We start from the raw sequence: 20,288 nt of genomic DNA on the forward strand, positions 1-20,288 counted from the left end.
TGGTATTCACGTGCAGTGAACCAGAAGCAAGCCAACTCTATAGAGGCTGCTGTCAAACTTGTTGCAATGGCCTGTGAGGTACTGGACTGTGACAGACTCCTTTTTTTTCTGTACAATTCTTCCACTCATGTTAAATCTTGCTTCAAAGAGAACTGAAATGTTACAGTCTTAGCGTTCGTTCGTTCTTTCTTTCTTTCTTTCTTTCTTTCTTTCTTTCTTTCTTTCTTTCTTTCTTTCTCTTTTTTTGCTTTCTTTTTTTTTTTTTTTTTTTTTTTTTAAGTGTAGTGGTGAGATTTCTGTGTTATGAATTGGAAATTGGAAGCCCCTAAAGTGGGAGTAGGTATAAACTGGAAGAAATGTGAGCATTGAGTATGTCTGCAGCGTAGGAGCACAGAGCATCTTCATCGTACTCTCACACAGTCCTTCCCCAACTTGGGTTCTCTCCTCCCCCTACAAAGGCATCATGGCCTATAATCTTGGAGTATGGATTGAATTTAGTTCTGAATTTTTCAGAAAAAAAAGACAAGGCAGAAATTAAATACCACCTTGCTTCTGCCACCCTTCACTCAACCCAGTTTATTATTTATATGCATGTATGTGTCCATATTTGTTTGGATATTTGTAACAGAAAACAGAACAACAACAGAAAGCTGTTGTTGATTGTGCTTCTGAGATGTAAGAGACTAAACTAGCTACCCCTTGCATATTCTGTATTATATGATGCATAAATGAAAAAAAAAGGACCTTAATTCTACCCGTAGGAATGTGCTCAATGGGTATTTTGTCTGCGTGCCTCAGGGTAGACTGGGCCAACGTTTGTGACTGATTTTATTGATTAATAGAGGAAGTGATTCAAAGAAAACTGCCAATGCAGTTTGATTTTTGCTCTTAGGATGGTTTACATGACCAAAGGAGGACTTGGGGCTTTCGTTTAGAAGATGCTTTTCATTGAAGCTGGGGCCTATGTACTTGCTATTAAAAACTAGGCAAGGATATGTTGCGTAGGCCCTTCAAGCATTGAAGCTGTAGGTCTGATCCTGCAGTAGGTTATGGCTGCATTTATAGTTGGCTTTGTAAGGATGTTGGTGAGTTTCTGGAGACCCCGCAAAGGTTAGACACAGAGGCAAAACATCCTGAAGAAATGAGCCAGGAATACGTTTCTTCTCAAGGAATGAACTGACCTGTCTTCTCTTGAAAGCATTATTTATAGGGTGCTGTGACCACTGGTGTTAAGGATCAACAGAAAATTAGGGAGTATTTCACATGAGAGAGAATTTCTAAACATATCAGATTTAAGTGGCTATCTCTTTAAAGATACACATCTTTCCGTCCCGCATCTCCTGCTGAAATTCAGCCTAGATTTATCATGGCTTTTTCTCTGGCCTGTGTAAGAAAAGATTGATGGTCTAGTCCAGTTTATAGAGGCCACCAACACAAATAGCCCCATTTAACAACAGTGTAGACAGATTTGGTGGGGAGGGCAGGAGCTGTATGACCAGGAGCAATCAGGTGTTCTCATCTTCACGGTGGAAGATCACTATCAGTGTACATCATCAAGACAGTACCAGGAAAGCTTGCATAGCTGGTCTCTGCCTTGGTTTGCTGTACTCCTTCTGTGGACATCAGGCTTTTCTAGGAACTATGTTTCTAATATCCGATCATTAGATTGAATTGTGAAGGTGCAGAGGTAGCAAATGTGTAGGTTGTCCTGCTGGTGCAGCTGTGTCCCACATTGGCCAGTTTGTTCTTTTTGGGCTTTTCATCTGCAGCCATTGCTAGCTGTTGTGTTTAGGGAATTAATAATGATTCCAGCACTTAGATACTGCATGTATGTCAAAGACTTCAAACCTGAACTTGCTACTTCTACTACTACTGCCAAAACATTCATTTGCTTTATACTTACTTAATGCTTGTTTTTCACATATTTTCTCCCTATAGCCCCGGTAGAAGTGGTGCTCCCACCCATTTGGGGTTTTTGAGGTTGTTAAAAGATACAGCTTGGCTCAAGGAATGCTTTTTAAACTCCAGTTCTGCACACAAATAAAGCAAGAACTGCAGTGTGAAGTCTTTGTCCCTTGCTTCTTCTGATGGCTATGGTATTCCAGTCATTATACATTCAACATTGGTGAGAACCGACTTGTAGTGCAGATTATGTAGCATCACAATGGCTTTCAATGCCTGCAAGATCAAATAAAGAAACTGGCCCATGTAAGAGGAAACTTCTTAGCCCGACATGAGAACTGAGTGTTTTCCCACTCTGATTTGGTTGCACCGCAGCCAGTCCCCACAGCTGGACCTTTGGTACTGGAGTGGAAAATACAGGAAGCAACTGTTGGCAGAATTTCTTTCTTCCCCCTCATAACTTAGATTTTTCAGCATTCACCTTTGCTATACATCGTGCTTCACAGAGCTGTGCATTCTGCTGCCCTTGTGGATGTTGGTGCTGATCTTTTGCTTGTCTGGTGTTTGTGGTGGTGCTCGGAGGCAGAGAGAATGCTGTCCCCTGGTTTCCTGATAAGCGATGCTCACAGAGAGCTGAGAAGCAGCTGTGTTTTCAGTGACTCCTTGACTTCCAGTCCTCAGTGCAGCATATACGTGCACGTGGTACTGCCACTGAATTAGCAATAAAGAGTAATGCTCTCAAAATGACTCCCCCCCCCGCCTTGTCCAAATTAGCTGCCATGGATTGATGTGGAGTGGGATGAGTCATGTCTGAAATTGCCCTCTGTATTTTATGCAGACAGTAATTTCTGTACATCCATGTAATTGTTTTTGCTGCAGGTGGTACTGTTAGGTGAGAAATTCTAGCTGGTGCGCTCTACGTTCAGTAGTAGTCGCCAATCCTTGTGAATATCAATTTTGGGCTGTCTGGTAATGTTAGTACAGAAACGAGAAGCAAATCCTGCCACACCTCAACAGGAATGATTAATGCTGAACCTTTGCATCACTGTTTCTGTTAAGGTTGTAGTCCTTTAAAGTTAGAATTTGTCTAATGTTCCCTTCACAAGCAAATGTTGGTAGCAAGTGCAATATGACAGACTTCTGGTCACCAAATGTGTATTTTATTGTTGTCAGCTTGCTTTTGTTTTAAGCAGTTGAGATCTGATTTCAGCATGTATAATTAGAATTGAAGGAAAGTTTTCTTCCTTTCTCTTCCCCAAATCTCATTTTTGTGATGTTGTGGACATGACTTAAAATAGGAGCATGAAACGAAAGCTGAGGGGTTTGCTTTGCTTTATTTGTTTATAGTTTGGAAAAAGAATGTTTCTTGCATCACAAAACAGACTTTGAAGGGGGTGTTCGTATGAGGTAATGTGAGAGGCTTTTCAGGTATTTTAAGGGGCTGAAGAATGCCTGCTTTCTGCTGTCTTAGCGGAAGGAGTTAAGGGAAGAAGAGAAGCACAAATTTGCTGAAACAATAGTAAGCGTGACATTCTCAAGTGCTGGGCAGAGAGGGCTTATGGCAGCAAAGGAAATAAATGAGGAGAGAGGTACTTGTAAGTACTCTAAAAGCTTAGTTCTCTAAAAATTTCAAAACACTAAATTAGGGGAGTAATAACCCATTAGTTGGAAATGATGTTTTTAAGAGAGCAGAGTACTTGTGAAATTGAAGTATCAGTTGATTTCAAAGTCTAATTTTATTGTCACCAATCCCACCCATGGCAAGAGAAACTTCCCAAGCATACCACAGGAGCGTTGGTGAGGCTGACACCAGGCTCGCCCTCTTCTTTCTGGTCAAGCAATCCCCTGGCGGGTACAGGAATCTGGTCTTCAGACTGTCAGAGTGGATCCCAAGGAGCAATGAAGTCTTTCCTCAGAGGGTATCGGTGCACATGGGTAGGAGCAGTGTTTGCGTGCTGGCTGCGTCCTGGTCCCATCTGTGAACAGCCAAAAGATGAATGAGCAGGAGTTGCAGAAAGCATTTCAGCTCTCTTCTTAGCTCCCTACCGTTTGGATGTTCTTTCCCCAGTCACGCATGCATGTACGTATCTGCGCCTTCTCCTCTGTACATAACAACTTCAAGGATATTTTGTAAAAGACCTTCAGGCATTTTCTGAGTGTTTTTGAACCACTGTGCCATTCACCGGTGTATTTGCTTGGATAGAGGTCTTCTTTGATGAGGTTTTTGTCATGCGCACCCACTGAAGTTTCAGTGTACTCAAGCATTAGAAAAGCCACTATTTGAGCGTCTTTGTTTTCTTTGTTGAGCTGTTTATTTTGCTTTCTTCCCACACAGTTCCCTGGCCTCGCTCTGACAACTGCTTTTCTGCATGAATTACATTCCTCGGGGCCGCAAGTCTCCTAATTCTTCCAGTCGATTTGATTCCTGCCTGTGTGATTAGTCCTCTGCTCCAGCACAGAGTTGGTCTTTGCCAAGCAAACTGCTTGCTAAGTGCCTTTAACATGAAGACCTAACTACATTTTTTAACCTCATTAGTGCGTAGGGCACTGCTTCATTCCAGCTTAATAACATGGCCACTATTGAATCATCACTTGCTCTAAAACAGGTTACAAAAAGGTTACCTAAGTTGTCTGGTTTTCTTTTCATATGACTGTGCTTTTGCTGGGTAACAGTCAGTCTCTTTCAGCACATGTCCAGTTTTAGCTGGGAAGTCCCTCTTGGAAAGGAAACCCATCAGTTCTGTTCAGTCAGATTTGTGATGCTGAGAAATTTTGTCTTTGAATCTTCAAAAGATATTTGGCACCTAGTTGGAAACAGCGAATCTAATGCAGCTGTAAGAAAATGTGATTTGGGGAGAAAAGGAGAAGAGGCTTTGGGGGAGCTGATAAAATTCCCCCATTTGTTTCACCTTTGGAGTTACGAAGATCTCATCTTCACCAGTTTAAACGCAGACTTCTCACTATAAGGCTGGATTTAAAGCCATGCAGCCACAGTCTGCGCTGGTTCACTTTGTCTCACAGGACCAATTTTTAGCTGAACGTATCGTCACTGAAATTTAGATTTCAGTTGCAATTGCCTGTAAACTTGAATGGAAAAGATATTCCTGGACTTAAAAATGTTGTAAATAGACTAAAAAAAGAAAAGTTTCCTAAGAAGACAGCCTCACCAGGGAAGCGGGGAAAGAAAAGAGGCACTGGGTCACATGCCACTTGTGATGGTGCATTTGTGCAGTTGCATAGCACAGCCACTCAGAGGGTGAGACTTCATGATTAATGGTGTTTATTCTTGACAGAAGCCTCCTTTATTTATCTGCAATACAGTTTAGTGATTTTATCAGTCACCTGAATGAAAAATATTCAGTCATACCAATATTGCAGTGTAAATTGAGTAGAGTCACTTTTTATTATATCTTTCAGCCTTATCATCTGCACAGTAATTTTCTAGCAGGGGTTTGATATAGAAAGGCTGGATTTAGCTGTACTTGACACAAAGCCTCTTCAATTTCCCCTAAAAGTTCAGGCTACTCTCAGAAATGCGTATAAATATATATATAAAACCCTCTTATCCAAGCAATTTCAGGATTTGAAAGAATAAAGATAAAATGCACAAACCTGGATGTGAGAAATGTTGTTAATGTGAAAACATCTAATAGCTCTGAAGCCACTGGTGAAATGCTCTGCAGTGTTTAAGCTTGTGGCTTACTGCAGTTCTTTTTGCACGGCTACGTAGTCCGACTTTCTTCTAATCAATCATCATCCAACTCCAATCAGCATACAGGCAGAGCCTATCGCTCATCCTGGGTGTAATTTCAGAGTTGAAGACTATAATGGCCACATACAGCACATTAGTCACTGCGATAACAGCTAGTGGCACTCCTGAGGAAGGGGGAGGATGGGGGAGAGGGGGAATAAAATTCTTCTCATTCTCACAGTGCATTAGTGAAATAGGAGCAAATGTTAAACAAATGTTTATTCAATTAGCTGACTTAACAGCATTAAGTGTGAGAAAGCTTCTGACACTCCTTTGACCTGCTGTTTTGCGGGAGGAGAGGAAGGGGAAAGGGAAAGAAGAAAGGGGTAGCGGAACGCAGGCAGGATTTATATATATGCCCGCATGCTCCTGTGATGGTGCCTCTGTGGTTAAACACTTCAAGAGATGGCAGGCCCTGCCTGTAACTAGGAGGAAGCTAAAAGTTGAATAGCAAATGAGACCACCTCTAGAGCATCAAGAGCGAATCGCAGAGCATGGAAGTTTGCGGTAGGAATGCAGTTGGTAATTTCACTGTCCGATCTGTTATTAATAACAACAGATAATTAATTAGCATGCTGTAGACCTTTTAGACTTTCCTGTTGCACTTTGAGCTACCACATGAAAAATGAGTGGTTTATGGGAGGTCCATGGCAGTCTCTCGTCTAAGCAACACATTTTCTGAGCTTATTTGAATAACATTTGCTTGGAATGTGAGTCTGTTACATATTTTCAGTCAAAAGTTGTGCATCAAATGTAGCTTTGATAGTTATCCTTGGTGTATTAGTGGCCACAAGTCATTAGACTTGGAACCAGCTGAAGATGGGGGAGGAAAAATGTACCAACACTGAGGCTGTGCTGTGTAGATACAGGATCTTATTCTATTTATGGTTCACAGAAGTCAGTGCGAGCTGCGTGAGGTAAGACAATTCCTTGGTAAGGCTCTACCAGAAGCAAGCAATGGAAATCCCAGCTGGCCAAACCTGGCAAGCATTACTTTTATTGATTGTTTGCATTGCTGTAATGTCCAACAGCTCTGTGCAGGGTCAGCACTCTGTGGAGTGAGCACTGTGCAAATACAAGAAGCTCGACAAAGACCTCACAGCCAATATGTTTTGGCAAATGAACTCTAGTGAGTCTTAATGTGTGTGAAAGCAGGTTAACGGTGAGATTATCGCTATGTGAGAGTGAGAATATGAAGCCCAAGCTTGACTTGGAGAGACATTGAGAAGACAGTACAGGGTTTTATGTGCATTTTGAAATAAATAAAAAACATAGTATCTGCATACACTTCTTAGGAACACACGAAAAGACTCCAAACCAGCACTTGTGCAATGAAGAAATGAATATGCTCAGTGGCATCTGAAGCAGCAGTTGCTTACTGTACAGATGTTAATTTGGGATGAAAGTCATCAGTGTTACAGCTTGACCTTATGTAAACAAAATGTTAAAAATATTAAATAGTTGAGTGAATATACACTCTTTTTTACGATATAAACATCTCTTGAGTGAGTCCACAAACTGATGGTCAGGTTATTTATGAAGTATTGCAGGTAGCAGAGAAAGTGAGTAAAAAGCTGGATCTGCATTGAGGCAGTCCATCAATTGAAAATAAGGAATGCAGTCACTGACTGAGGATTTGGTGTGTTGATTAATGTAGCCAATTTTTAACTGTAACTACATAATGTTAAGACTTCCCAAATAAGGAAAGGCGAACCAGAGTAATATGCTTTTGCTGTGGGTCATCAGCTGGTTGTCTTGCATGATTTCCTGCACCACAAACATTTCTTGTGCAGTCACTCGTATCTTTTTCTGTGCAATAATACATTTTAACTTTATGAGGGAAAAACATTCTGATCTAACCCAAAGTAAGGATGTTTGTATGTTTTATGAATTTGCATTCCAGAACTGCACCTGTTTTGTAAGATGCTGTCCTTGCCACAGTGAGAAAATATTCATAGCATAGTATCTATTGGTCTGACCTTGTAGACACCAAGCACTTCCTGAGCACTTTGCCACAGTTTTACATCTGGGCAAACAGCTGAAGAGCAAGTGAGCAAACTCCTTAAAGGTGGCAGATAAGTGATGGAACACAGAACAGGGCCTGTGTACTTCAAATCCTGGTCTAGTTGCTTTTATACTTAAGCTACATAGGCACCAACCTATTCATGTTTGATATGTGCATATATCTACCGAATGGAGGGTTACTAGCACATGTATTTCTGTGACTTGCTTCCTCATACTGACTATAGGGCCAGCGTGAATCTAGGAGAAAAAGCAAGCAAAATATTGACCAGTCTTGGAACATGAAAAGAAGTATCGAAAATCAAGGTTCTTTCTCATATTAGGAGTTGCCATGTTGCCAGGAGCTCTTTCACATGAAGAGTGCTCTGGCATTTCCATATATTCAATTAACTCTAATTCTTTAAACATTCTGAATCATTTGCTTAGCTGTCCTGATTTCAAGAATGCCATGCAGGTTGCAAATTCAGTTAGAAGTCCAAGGAGAAAAGGAGCTGTGGAATTGCATTTTAAAAATAGGCAGTGCTGTCCTCACTGTCCTTGTATTGAAGTCAGTGGAAGGTTTTCTGGTGGCTGTCAGGGCAGCAGAATTAGGTCAGCACTTTGTGCTTATAAAAAGTATATTCCCAATCACTTCAGGATTTTATTAATGGAAATCAGTGGACAGTTTCTCATTGATTCTGGTTTATATAGTATTGAACCCTACAATAACAACTAAAGATTTTGAGAAGCAGAATGATTGTTTGACTCATGATTTTCCCATATCATTTTGGTGTACAATTAGTTGCATGAGTCTGATTTATCAAGGATGTACAACCATGAATATGCTTGTAACAGTGAGGAGTAATTTGATCATTTGGGCTAATCACAACTATTAGAATTGTTCTCACTTGTATTTTCAGGGTCAAGCCTTATTATTTTGGAACTCAGCTTGCTTAATATGACAAGTTTTTACTAGCCAGTTGTTGACTGCTGGTGCAAAATGGTCAGTCTGTACAAATAGTTATGGTATTAAACATATATAATCATTTAACATGGGAAGTATTACCAAAGGGATTTAGCTTTGTGCTTTAAAAAAGGACTATTCACCTAACAAGAAAAGTACTTATTGCTATTTCATCTTCCAGGGTCTACTAGAAATAAAAGTGTTAACGTGTTTGGGGGCATCCATCAGGAGATTATTTGAGATTTAAAAAAAAAAAAAAAAAGGTAAAAAAGAAAAGAATCACAGACAGTTTAATGAGTTCAACATTTTTCAATTCTTCAAGCAGGACTGAATTGAACAGATATCAGAGAAACAGCATGGATATCATTGGTATGAGAGTTATGCCATCAGTGCTTGCTCCAGCATTGAATAACGTACTGCTAAATGATTAAATATCGAGGTTTGAACTTTGACACTTTCATAATATAACAAGATGGATGAAAAGGCAATAATAAATTAGGTTATGTTACAATATTTCATCCCACTTCGTTGACAAGCTTTGTTCTGTGAGATAGATTATTGTTCCATCTGTAACCTCAGCTCAGTGTCATATTTACAATGTTATAGTTAAGGATCACTTGCTGTTTTCAATATAAATGTATTTTTCAACAGATTCATAAAAGAGCCATTTAAAAATTTATCAGGACAAAACTTGGCATTAAAATTTGCAGTCCTGGAGTTATAGTTTCCTCTAAAATCAGGAAATGCTTAAATCACCATGATTTTTTTTAAGATAGGTTATGCTTAGAAGAGGTTTTTACCTAAGCACAGCTTAAAGCAATTTGGAAGCCATTTGTGACAGATCACCTCTCTAACACCAAACCAACCTCAGAATTTTGATCCAGACTTTCCTGTGACACAGACCTTTGCGGCCATCCTGAGTGGCCTTAAATCTGCTTCCAGGAAACACTGCTATTTTAGTGCTTTCTGTGACAAGCATGGAGGTTGTCACATGTCATGTGTTTGGGCCCACTGTACTTCTCACAGTTACAGGGGATGCCAAACCAGGGACCATGTGTACTATATTGATATCTTGGCACATTTTAGAGCAGTTCCAGCTCTCCAAAGCAAAGAAAACCGATGTGAGGATCCGGAGGCCACTAAGGGGCCTTAATTGCCTTGAACAGCCTCACGTAGGACCTCCACCCACAGCCATGCACCCAGAAGTACTTTTTAAGCTCAGCCCAGGGCCCCCAGTCCCTGTCTGAGTCCTGCTGTAGGTGTGCCTGTCTCTGGCCCTGCTCCTGGGTGGGCTGGGGCCTGCTCGCGAGGTTCCTGTTCTCCCGGACCCCTCATATCTATGATGCAGTGTGTCTCCAGTCCTGTCTTTGGCCCTCCTTCTGTACCTCTGGGTGGGGTTCATCACTTTGCCAAGACTCCAACTGCTGATTATCCCTGCCATCAGCACCTGGCTTGGCTCACCTGGCCCAAATTTGGTGGGACTGAGTGCATTGCCTGTGCCTGGGTTATCCAGGGCTCCTGGCTTGCCTTCTCTTAGGGACAGCTGCCTCTTGCTACTCCTTGAACTATTCCTGCCACTGGAGTAGTTCAGAAAGGTGGGAGGACAAGTGCAAGTTTGTAGGGAAAACAAGGCTGGGTAGGGAATGCTCTGCAGCTTCTCTAAATGGACATCTGGAGCTAAGATGGCAACTCTTACCTCACCCCATTGCACCAGTGGTGGGAGACAGAGACTGGAAATTATTCTCTTGAATCCTGTCCATTTGGCACTGAGCAGGTGGGGTGGCTGAAGGACCGTGTATGAAGTCAACAAATTCCATGCTTGCTTACTTATCTGTAGATTTTTGCCGCTACTCTGTTCATAGACAGAGAGCAGTATGTCACTTGCCTGAGTGGGCATCTTGTTTCTACCAAAGAAAAGGGTAGCATTTCCACTTGAATTTGAAGCATCTTATCTTCTTCACTGAAAACTGATTGAACGCTTATGTACCAAAAGCAACCTAAAGCGTGTGGTATGAGAAGCCCCTGCTCTCACTTACTGCTGATACAAAACATACGTGATCATTTCAGGATGATGCCAGGTAGTGATATTTTGAAATAGGTGTAACTAACTCATGCTTGCCACATCAGCTTTCAGAATGCCATCATTCTCCTTCCCCAATTCAGAAAGGGTTACACGGGCCGAAAAGGGAATTGCACTTTGCTCAGTTTTTGTGATGGCTGAATTCCAAAGCTGCTGCTGGTTGGTCTCTGTGTGAAGAGTTTCTCTACTGCAGCTGTAAGCAACAGAACAAAATGACACACCAGTTTTATGAATAATAACTGAATTCTTGCTTATAGCTCACCTGTAGTTCAGCAGTGGCCAGAGAAAGTTTTAAAAAAAGAAAGTGGCTTCACCTGTTTTGTGATTTATCATGCATCTGATTCCGTTTGCAGCTGCTGAACTTGTGTGACCATGTAAGTTTTTAAGACTCTGCAGGCACCTCCGTAACATTCATCAAGAAAAGTGTCATGACTAATAGGAAAAAATATACCTGCCTCCCCGTACACTGAGCTCACTGCCTCGGCATGCACGTGCCAGTCTCCTGCTGAGTGGTTGAGACTCTCCAGAGCATCAGAGTCTGGACAAGGGGAAGTTGGCAGACTGGAGATGGGTAGGTGGTGCTGTGTTAGGTACAGCAGTTGCGTGTCATTCACAGCATTTTGACATGTTCATGATGAAAAGGAAGGCAGTCTGGCCAGAAGGGAGACACCTACATAGCCAGCCTTGCTTTCTGCTGCTTCTCTGTCCTGGCTCTGTCCTCTTCCAGCTCCTCGTGCTCCCTCAGGCTCCTCATTGGCAGGGTGGTGTGAGAAGCTGCAAAGTCTGTGACTTAGTGTAAGCACTGCTCTGCAACAACTAAAACATTGGCATTATTCTCAGCCTAAATCCCGATCACAGCACCATACTAGATACTAGGAGGAAAATTAACTCTGTTATTTTTCTTCCTTTTCTGTCCCATTAAACTGTCTTCATCTCAACCCACGAGTTTTAACTTTTTTTTCCCACCCATTCTCTCCCTGACCCTACTTGGAGTGGGGGAGCGAGCAAATGTCTGTGTGGTGCTGAGCTGCCTGCAAATCACGGCATTCTCTTATACTTCAGGAGTGTAGGTGTAGTCAAGGTTATTGAGGATTAGAATAAAATCAGCCTAATGTCAGAAACCTGGGGACCTCTGTCTTCACATAACTGTTCAAACTATCTTAGGCATTGTATTAAATTTTAGTTGAGTTTGCAGGAGCTGTGGGTGCAGACGCAAAGGTCCTGATCTGGAGGAAGCCTTAGTGCCCTAAGTGTGCTGCTGAATGGGAAAACCCCTGTGTAGGAGAAGATGCAGAGAATTCCTGCCTCCCCGTGGTTTACAAACGAGGCATAAAATGTCAAGCAGTATCTCTGAAAACGAACCTGCCTTTTCTCATGCTGAAGGCTTGTTGTGTCCCATGGCATGGCCTCAGACCCAAGGCAGAGCACCATTTGCCAGGGCCAGTGATGAACTGCATGTGCAATAATAATGTTGGGGGAGGAGTGCCACTCACATCTGGAGATGTGATTTGCTTGTCACTGACAGAGCCAGTCCTGGACTGTAGTATTTGTTATTTACACAGGACAAAAGTCAATCTTTACTGGTATGTGAAGAGGTTGCAACATAAGATCAGATGCTGCACTGGAAAACAACAGCTAAGAGTAAGCACGTTCGGCTGCACCCTTTCTAAAAGTCATATTTTAGTTTGAAGGAGGGAGTTAAACAGTTAAAAAGTTGTCCATGCTGAAGTTTACCATGAAGGGGAAGGAGAAGAAGGGATTTTTCATTTATTGGAAGAAATCAGGAGGGCTCAGACAGCAGGAGCTGAGAGCAGATGAAGGCAGAGGGAAAATGGGACAGTAGGAAAGGAGTGTCTGGAAACACAAAGGAGTGAGAAAAGCACAGGCTGGAATTGAGCAGAGAAGTTAGCAGCAAGTTAAAATCAGATACTGGAGAGAAGATTAGTAAACATCAGAGTCCAGAGCTGGGAATTTTATGTGGAATCTGATGACTCCTTCTTTCTGCCTCCGCTAATACAGCGGTTGTGCCTGCTGCTGATTGATGCTACCCAGATGGGTGTCCTTTCTGCAGCATCCTCAGACACCAGGCATGCGGAGGAGAGGAGGGAGAGGAAGAGGCAGGGCAGAGGAGGAGAGAAGCAGTTGAATCCCAGTGTCCTTGAATGGCTCCCACTGGGTCTGAAGGGAGAGGCTGACAGCCTGGCTCTTCATCTCGCTCCCGCTGCAGCGGCTGGCTGTTGGCCAGTTGGAGAGCGAATCGCTGAGGATAACACAGGCTCGCAGCCTTCTTGCAAAAGCTGTTTAACAGTTTTCTGTTCGATATGCACCAGATAACACCAGGGCTCCTGCTTGCCAGCACTCTTGTTTGGGTTTCGAGCTCTGAGTTTATGCGACACTAGAAGAAATGATTTGTAAAGTGACATTGTGAGCTTACAAACTCAGTTTCTTTGTTAGACGTGTATCGAATTTGCTATACTACTGCGTTTTCCTCACTGCCGGGATGGGAAATTCACCCTGTAATGTGATATCCAGCTGTGGTATTTTCGCTTCCTACTTCGCCATGAGTTTCAAGGCTCCTGCATTCCACCCTTGGCCTGGCAGGGAACCACAAGACAGCTAATGCTTCATGGCTGCTTGGGTTTCACAATACCAACCAGAGCAAAGCTGTGTTTCCACCAAAGCCGTGTTTCCAAAACACTGACGAATCAAAAGCACACAGAGAAAAGGTGCTGCGAGGGAAGGGGATGCCTGTTTTGCACTGTGGTGGGAAACTGCTCCTGGTTTCTGCTAAGTGCATTTTAAACACGATGGATGGTGAGCGACTGGACTTCTCTTGGGTGCTTTGCCTGGGTGCCAAAGGAGTGATTGCTCTGATGCCTGCTGCTAGCACACCGCCAATGCAGCCCTGTAACAAACGTTGAAGCAGGGGAGGTATTTTCATACGTGGAAGGCTTACCTTGCAAAAAGCCTTGCAAGAAACACATGGAAGCCAAATAAGGAAGGGAAAGGGGGAAGAGGGAGAAAAGCACAACAGGAAAGGTCTTTATTCCCCAGATTTTATGAGCCCTTGTGGATTTTGTTGCAGGGAAACTTGTATCCTGTTAGGAATGCATAACTTTGATCTCTGTCCCATTCATAGGTTAGTGTTTCCAAGCCGATAGCAGGGCAGAATTGGCTCCCATGTAAGATTATGTTCTGTTGGCCTTTTAGGTGATGACAAGTATCTCCATTGATCGCGGTGTGTGTATGTTAAAAGAAAAAAAAAATACATTTCTTGCTTTATTATTCTTTGTAAGCCAGCAGCATCAAAGGAACAGGCTGCCCTTGCTGCTCTCACAGCTGCAGCCTGTGTCTGTGTTGTATATATGCTAAATTAATTGGAAAAATAGGAACAAAAAGACATTTAGTTCGGGTCAACCAGTTGGACTAGAGCAAATACATGACAGGCTTAATCATTGTCTTTTGCCAAAGAGCAGGTTGGCAAGGGCAGGCACTCCAACCCCTTCTGATGAAATTTGGATTTCTTCCAGTGCCTTTGGAGCCTGGATGCTGTGAGAGGAGGGTCTTCACTCTGAGTCCTGACGCTGTCATACCGTCAGGGTGTGGTGGTGGAGAAGGTTACAGCAAATTTCTTGTCTTTTGTCAGCTGCGAACTCAACATTCAGCCTTGCTCCATCACAGCTTCGTACACGCGGCCTGAGAAGGCAACACAGCTCTCCCTTCGTATGGGTGATGCATTTAGTTACTGTTGACTTGTTAAAGGCATCGGTCTTTGGTGCCAGGCTAAAAGCAAACACATACAGCAATCTTTGTTCCTTTGCCACCAAGTTTTCAGTAGCTTTTGTGGGAAGGGACATCAACAAAATTGCTCCAAAAGGCTCAGCTGTCTTAATGGCTTTTTTGAGTTTTCTGAAATTATTTCTGTACAGACATTCAATCTTGCACTTTCAGGAAGGGTAAGCTGGCATATCAAGGGAGTGGGTGCAGTGTAGCTTCAAACTTTCCAATAGACATGGTCATGAAGACGTAAGTGATTCAGCATCTCAGTATGTCTTCCGTATTACAGCAGTAATTAGTATCTGGTATACAGGGTGCATATTTCACACTAATTAAAGCGATTATCTACTAAACTCTACAGAGAAAGGGTATTGAGGGATGTAAAGATTATACTATATATACATGTAAGCTTGTGTTAAAACTGGCCAGAGAAATGTTGCTAATAATAAGTACAGAGAAGAATCCATTTCCTTTCCTTTCTCTTGCCAGGCAGTTGAATTTGGTGGAAGTTACTACATGTGCAAGCCAGTTGTTATTTTTTCAAGAGATAAATGTGTTACCTTTAAACTGTTTTTGTTTATCACGTAGATAACCTGGCTGTTTTTTTGTTTGTTTTTCTTTCTTCCTTTTGCCTTCCAGGCCTTCTGCCTTATCTAGTAGCCCAACGTACTCAGACCTTCCGTTCATTAGAATTTCCCCGCACAGAAATCCTGCTGCAGCATCGGAGTCTCCCTTCAGCACTCCTCACCCCTACATTAATCCGTACATGGACTATATCCGCTCCCTGCACAGCAGCCCGTCCCTCTCCATGATCTCGGCAGCACGCGGACTCAGCCCGACAGACGGTGGGTTAAGACAGCCTTCCTGTTTTCTGTCATTGTAGCAACTAAAGTTATATTAATCTTGTCAACATTTTTCGCCCTCATTCAAAGCAGCTTCAGCAGGTTTGTCAGACATATTCATTATGTCATAAATGTTTCAATACTTCATCAGCCTATCATGGCTCATTTGTACATTTCACAAATGTTGAAACTTCAGAAAAAAAAAAAAAAAAGCCTTGCCTCATTCAAAATTTAAGCTGGAAGGATGGTGTGTGTCTTGTGACATCTTTTGTTTGTGGAGCTGACCCTGGGTGTGATTTTGATCTTTGAAGAAACCCTGTGCATCTTCACTGATTTGAGCCACATTCTTAATGAGTGCACATCAGTGTAGTGCCATGGAGTTCAAGTGCCAAGGCTTGTTAATTAACACAGTATTTTTCAGTTATGTAAACCATACATTGATTTGGTATATTTAGTCAATAGTTCTGATTAAGGTTCTGTAGATTTATGTCCATTTACCCTAGCCCAAAGATATGAGACTGAAATAAAAGAGGTGGACAGCACACTTGAAATGTTGGTGCTTTAGGTCTTGGTGGGACCACAGCTATTACTGTCCAGGTTTTTTGGGTTTAAGTGAACCTCCACAATAGGTCTTGTTATTATTCTGGCACATTTCTTATTCATTTCAATTGGAATATTGGTGAAGTGAGCAATGAATAGAGTTGCACATGGTCTCAGTCTCATTAACAGTAGGTATTCAATAACAAGGTAAGTAGTTTGACATTTCAAAATTGTGGTATTTGCTGAAGAGAGCTGAAATATAACACACTAGCAAACAAATATGTAGTGAAGATAATTAAACTGTTATTTTGACTATGGAAAAGATGTGCCCACTGTATGCAGAAACTTACCAGAGTTAAACTGCCTTTAGGTGAATTTGAAAAATGAGCAATGCACCCTATCCAAATGGATAACTAATTAGTCCTCACTTATAAGAACATATACCTTTACAGTTAATCCATTAGTTATGGGCACATATTCTTATGAGAATAAATTTTAATGACCTAGTGTCTGTCAAGTTATACGGCATTCACATAGGGCTTTTCTAGCAGCACTTTGGATGTTGTATGAATCCTCCCTAATTCCACCCTTTTTATTTCAGCACAGCTATTTTCTTTTTTAACTTTTAAACATATATATTTTGAAGTAACAATTTGGATGCTCAAAGATACATGTTTTGACTCAGGGAGCTTTGGAACATTTGATTTGGGATAAACATAATATATCTATAATGTTATGGCATATTTCAAGAAAATTCTTGCAGTGTATATTTGTTCTTTCTTAAAGCTAATATGCAGAACATTTTGCTATCTTTTCTTTAGTAGCCTTCAGAATCACATTCATGCAGAATTTCATTGATACTAAGGTACCTCCAATTGCACATACCAAGAAAGGAAGGAAGGAAACCACCTATCACACTAATGTAGGACATTATTCCTTTGTAAGTTCTCAGTCTCAGGTACATGGTGCTTACTTCACTTGCTTGTGTAGGCATATAGTGCCACCCAAATACTCTGGGGTATCTGGCTATCACCCAACACTCTAGAAAGGCAGAGATCTCCTAGAGGTGTTTTGTCATATTCTTCAGGCCAGCAGTAATCTCTGAAACTCTAGAGCGTTTCATGGTAGAATTCAGTTTCAGATTCTGGCAACTAATTTTAAGTGTCTACAGTACAGAACCCTACCTGTGATATTGGTGTGCTATTTTGCCATTATAGTGCAGTGAAATCTACATAATGCAGTCAGTGAAACCTTAGGAAACTATTCAGCTAACCCAAATATAGGTGCTAGTATTTTACTAGCTGAATCTGGAGCTCAGTCATAACTACAGTAGTGCTAAGACTCACATGTCTACAAATTAGGTTTCTGGTGTTGGATGAGGTCTGTGGAATATCTTACCTTGCCTCCAGCTGCCACTTCAGAAAGGTAGTTTTCTCCTTTAAGGCTTGCTTCATGTCTGCCAGCCTTGGATATCCAGGGGCTTTCAAATGGCATGAGACATTTAGGTGTGCAAGACACAGGCTTGATGCATTGCTGCTCATGCCTTGAGCTTTGGTCACTGACTTTATACACAAATATAGTCTTTCATAAGTACAAGTTAAATGTACTAGGTAAAGCTTTTTTTCATCATTTTTTAAACAATTACATATTAGTTCACATTTTCTCTAGGTTCATGACTCATCTCTGATGACTTATTGCAGCCCAGGTGTTGTGCAGCAATGCCTGAAAATATAGTAAATTAATGGAGGCATTAAAGATATTTTAATAAAACAACATGCTTATTGAAAATCTGTTAAATCTGTTCTCTGGCATCCATAGGTTGTCATCAGGTCAGTCAGACAATAAAACGGCTTTTTTTCAGGTATAGGTTCCAGGAATCAGATAGTCCAGATCATGGTTTGGGCACTGCAATGAAAATTTAAAATCCTATGATGTAAAAGGGAGACATGCACGTAAAGTACTGATAACATGATGGACATCATGGCTTAAGTCATATAGCATTTGAAATTTGACAACTTGTAAGTTGTTACTATTCTTCTGAAAGTCATAGCAAGATTTCTCTTCCTACTCTTAATTGCTTTAGGCCAGTTAAATAATTAGGTCAGTGTACTATTGGGCTCAGTCTGTTGTCTTACAGATCAGGGGATGGCCAGGAGCCAAAACAATCCGTAACACAACTAAGAGCAGTTTCACATTTACTATGGGTCTTGCCAGCTGTAATTAATGACTGCCACAGCAGCGGTGATGGTAGTGTCATGTCATGTACTGTGTCACTTCACCTTGCCCAGCAGAGCCAGTGGGCTGGGGATGGACAAGGATTCCACGGAATAACACGAGTGTTCAAGGCAGGGTTAAGGACTGAACCCGCTGTTGCTGGTGTGTGTCAAGCTGAGAGCTCGAACAAAGCTCAGCAATGCCCACAAATGCAGAAGCACAGAAGCGGATGCCTCCTCCTGTAAAAAGGCAGGAGCAAAGCTGAAGCTACCCAGGGATAAACAGGAGAGAATTCAGTGCTGTGGGCCTTCCCGTTTACCCTTCATTTACCCTTCATGCAATACATCATTTAGTAGGCTAATTTTTTATGTTTGAAGAAGGTAGTAAGAAATGATCTTTAAAGAGCATCAGAGCATTTCTCAGCATATGGAACATTTAGTAATGCAATTATGAGCTTGCTATGTGTTCTGCAGCAGTTCATTTTAACGTTTGCAGCCAATGTTATTGTTAGTTAACCCAGACACTTATGTCAGAAAGCTCAGGAAGTATGTAAAGTGTGTCTGGAAAGATATGGTGGTTGCCTACTACTGTAAAACTTTAAAATCGGTGATTCAGGGTGAGTTACTCGTCTTTTGGAATTTGGTCTGAATGTTTTTCTTGCTGTTTCACAGAAAATGATGGTGGCTGAAGTAGATTATATTTAATTAAAAAAACAAATTTGTAATTTGGAAAAATAATTTGTAATTTGGAAAAATATACCAATAACCTTTAATTTATCTCAGCTTATTTTCTTATACCATTTCGGTTCCTGTTCAGTATACTTACATTTTTTTGAATCTTCCCTGAAAATTGGTTGTATTTGACATAACTTCAAGACTATTTTCTTCAGTTCTATTGGGTAAAAATAAAGGCAGGTGATGCACTTTAGAAATGTGGTTGCTGAATAAACATGCTGTATTTTCCTCTGTTTAGTATAAATGTTGATTATTTGCTTCTGAGGTTTGTATTTGGGATCCAGTTCTCTAATGTAAACATAAATTATATTTTTAGTAGTACTATGTAAGTAAGAATATTCAGGTAAGTTAATAAAACACAGAATTGCAGCTTGAAATTCTGTTTCCAGGATTCTTTTTTCAGGATTTGGTTACTGGGATCAAATAAATGTCTCACTAAATAATAATAATAATAATAATAATAATAATAATAATAATAATAATAATAATAATAATAATAATAATAATAATAATAAATAAAAACAACATTTGTGGTGTAGCTTCTGAAGCTAAGGAGCTTTAAGTTCTTTAGGCTAACTGATGGGCTGATGTACCATCTTCTGGTGAGCAGAGTGTAAGGAAATTTTAGGTGTTTTGCAAGTGGCAGAAGTAGAGAGTGGAGATGAAGTCTGCTCCCCTCAGTTTGCATAGCAAGCCAGAGTCAGAATCAAGAATGGAGCCCAGCTCATTTTCTGATCACTTCAGTACTTCTCATACAAGCCCATGAAATGACCCTGTTCTTACTGTAGCATTTGGAGCCTGCTGAAATGAGATAATACTAAAATGACATGGATTTTTGTGTTTATCTATAGTTGCCCATTAGTTGATAGGACTCTTGAAAACTTAAGGGGAACAGAAAGCTCACACATTATTTTTACAGGAGAGAAAGGCTAATATAAGTCACTATCAGAGGACTGCATCACTCATCACTTATGGGTAGTAGAGCCCATTTTGTCTGTGCTTCTGACTCTGCAAACATGCTTATAAGTCAAGTACATGTATATATGAACTTTGTAGGATTTGATGGCCGCATTCATTGACTTCAGTCTGTCCTCCAAAAAAAAACAACCAACCAACCCGCCCCTGTTCATGGATGGCAAGTATTTGTCCTGAAAGCATGCTTTGTCCTTGTTTACTCCTAAACTTTTATGCAAACTGTCACTGTGAGTGAGAGTCTGAGAAGACCAGAGGTCTTAGAATAGTAGAATCATAGAATGGGTTGGGTTGGAAGGGACCTCAAAGATCACCCAGTTCCAACCCCCCTGCCATGGGAAGGGATGCCACCCACTAGATCAGGTTGGCCAATGCCCCATCCAGCCTGGCCTTGAACACCTCCAGGGATGGGGTATCCACAGCTCCTCTGGGCAACCGGTTCTAGTGCCTCACTACCCTTGCAGTGAAGAATTTCCTCCTAATGTCTAGTTTAAATCTATCCTCTTTTAAA

General features: G+C 41.3%; 1 protein-coding gene across 1 annotated transcript in view; it reads left to right on the forward strand.

Moving 5' to 3' along the window:
• Positions 1-20,288, forward strand: part of GLI3 (GLI family zinc finger 3) — a 206,551-nt gene that overhangs the window by 120,722 nt on the left and 65,541 nt on the right. The window contains exon 5 of the mRNA XM_032183473.1: positions 15,115-15,320. Coding sequence (XP_032039364.1) covers positions 15,115-15,320 — 206 coding nt within the window. The remainder of the gene's footprint in view (positions 1-15,114; positions 15,321-20,288) is intronic.

Source organism: Aythya fuligula, chromosome 2, assembly GCF_009819795.1.
Source record: "Aythya fuligula isolate bAytFul2 chromosome 2, bAytFul2.pri, whole genome shotgun sequence".
Classification (NCBI taxonomy): domain Eukaryota; kingdom Metazoa; phylum Chordata; class Aves; order Anseriformes; family Anatidae; genus Aythya; species Aythya fuligula.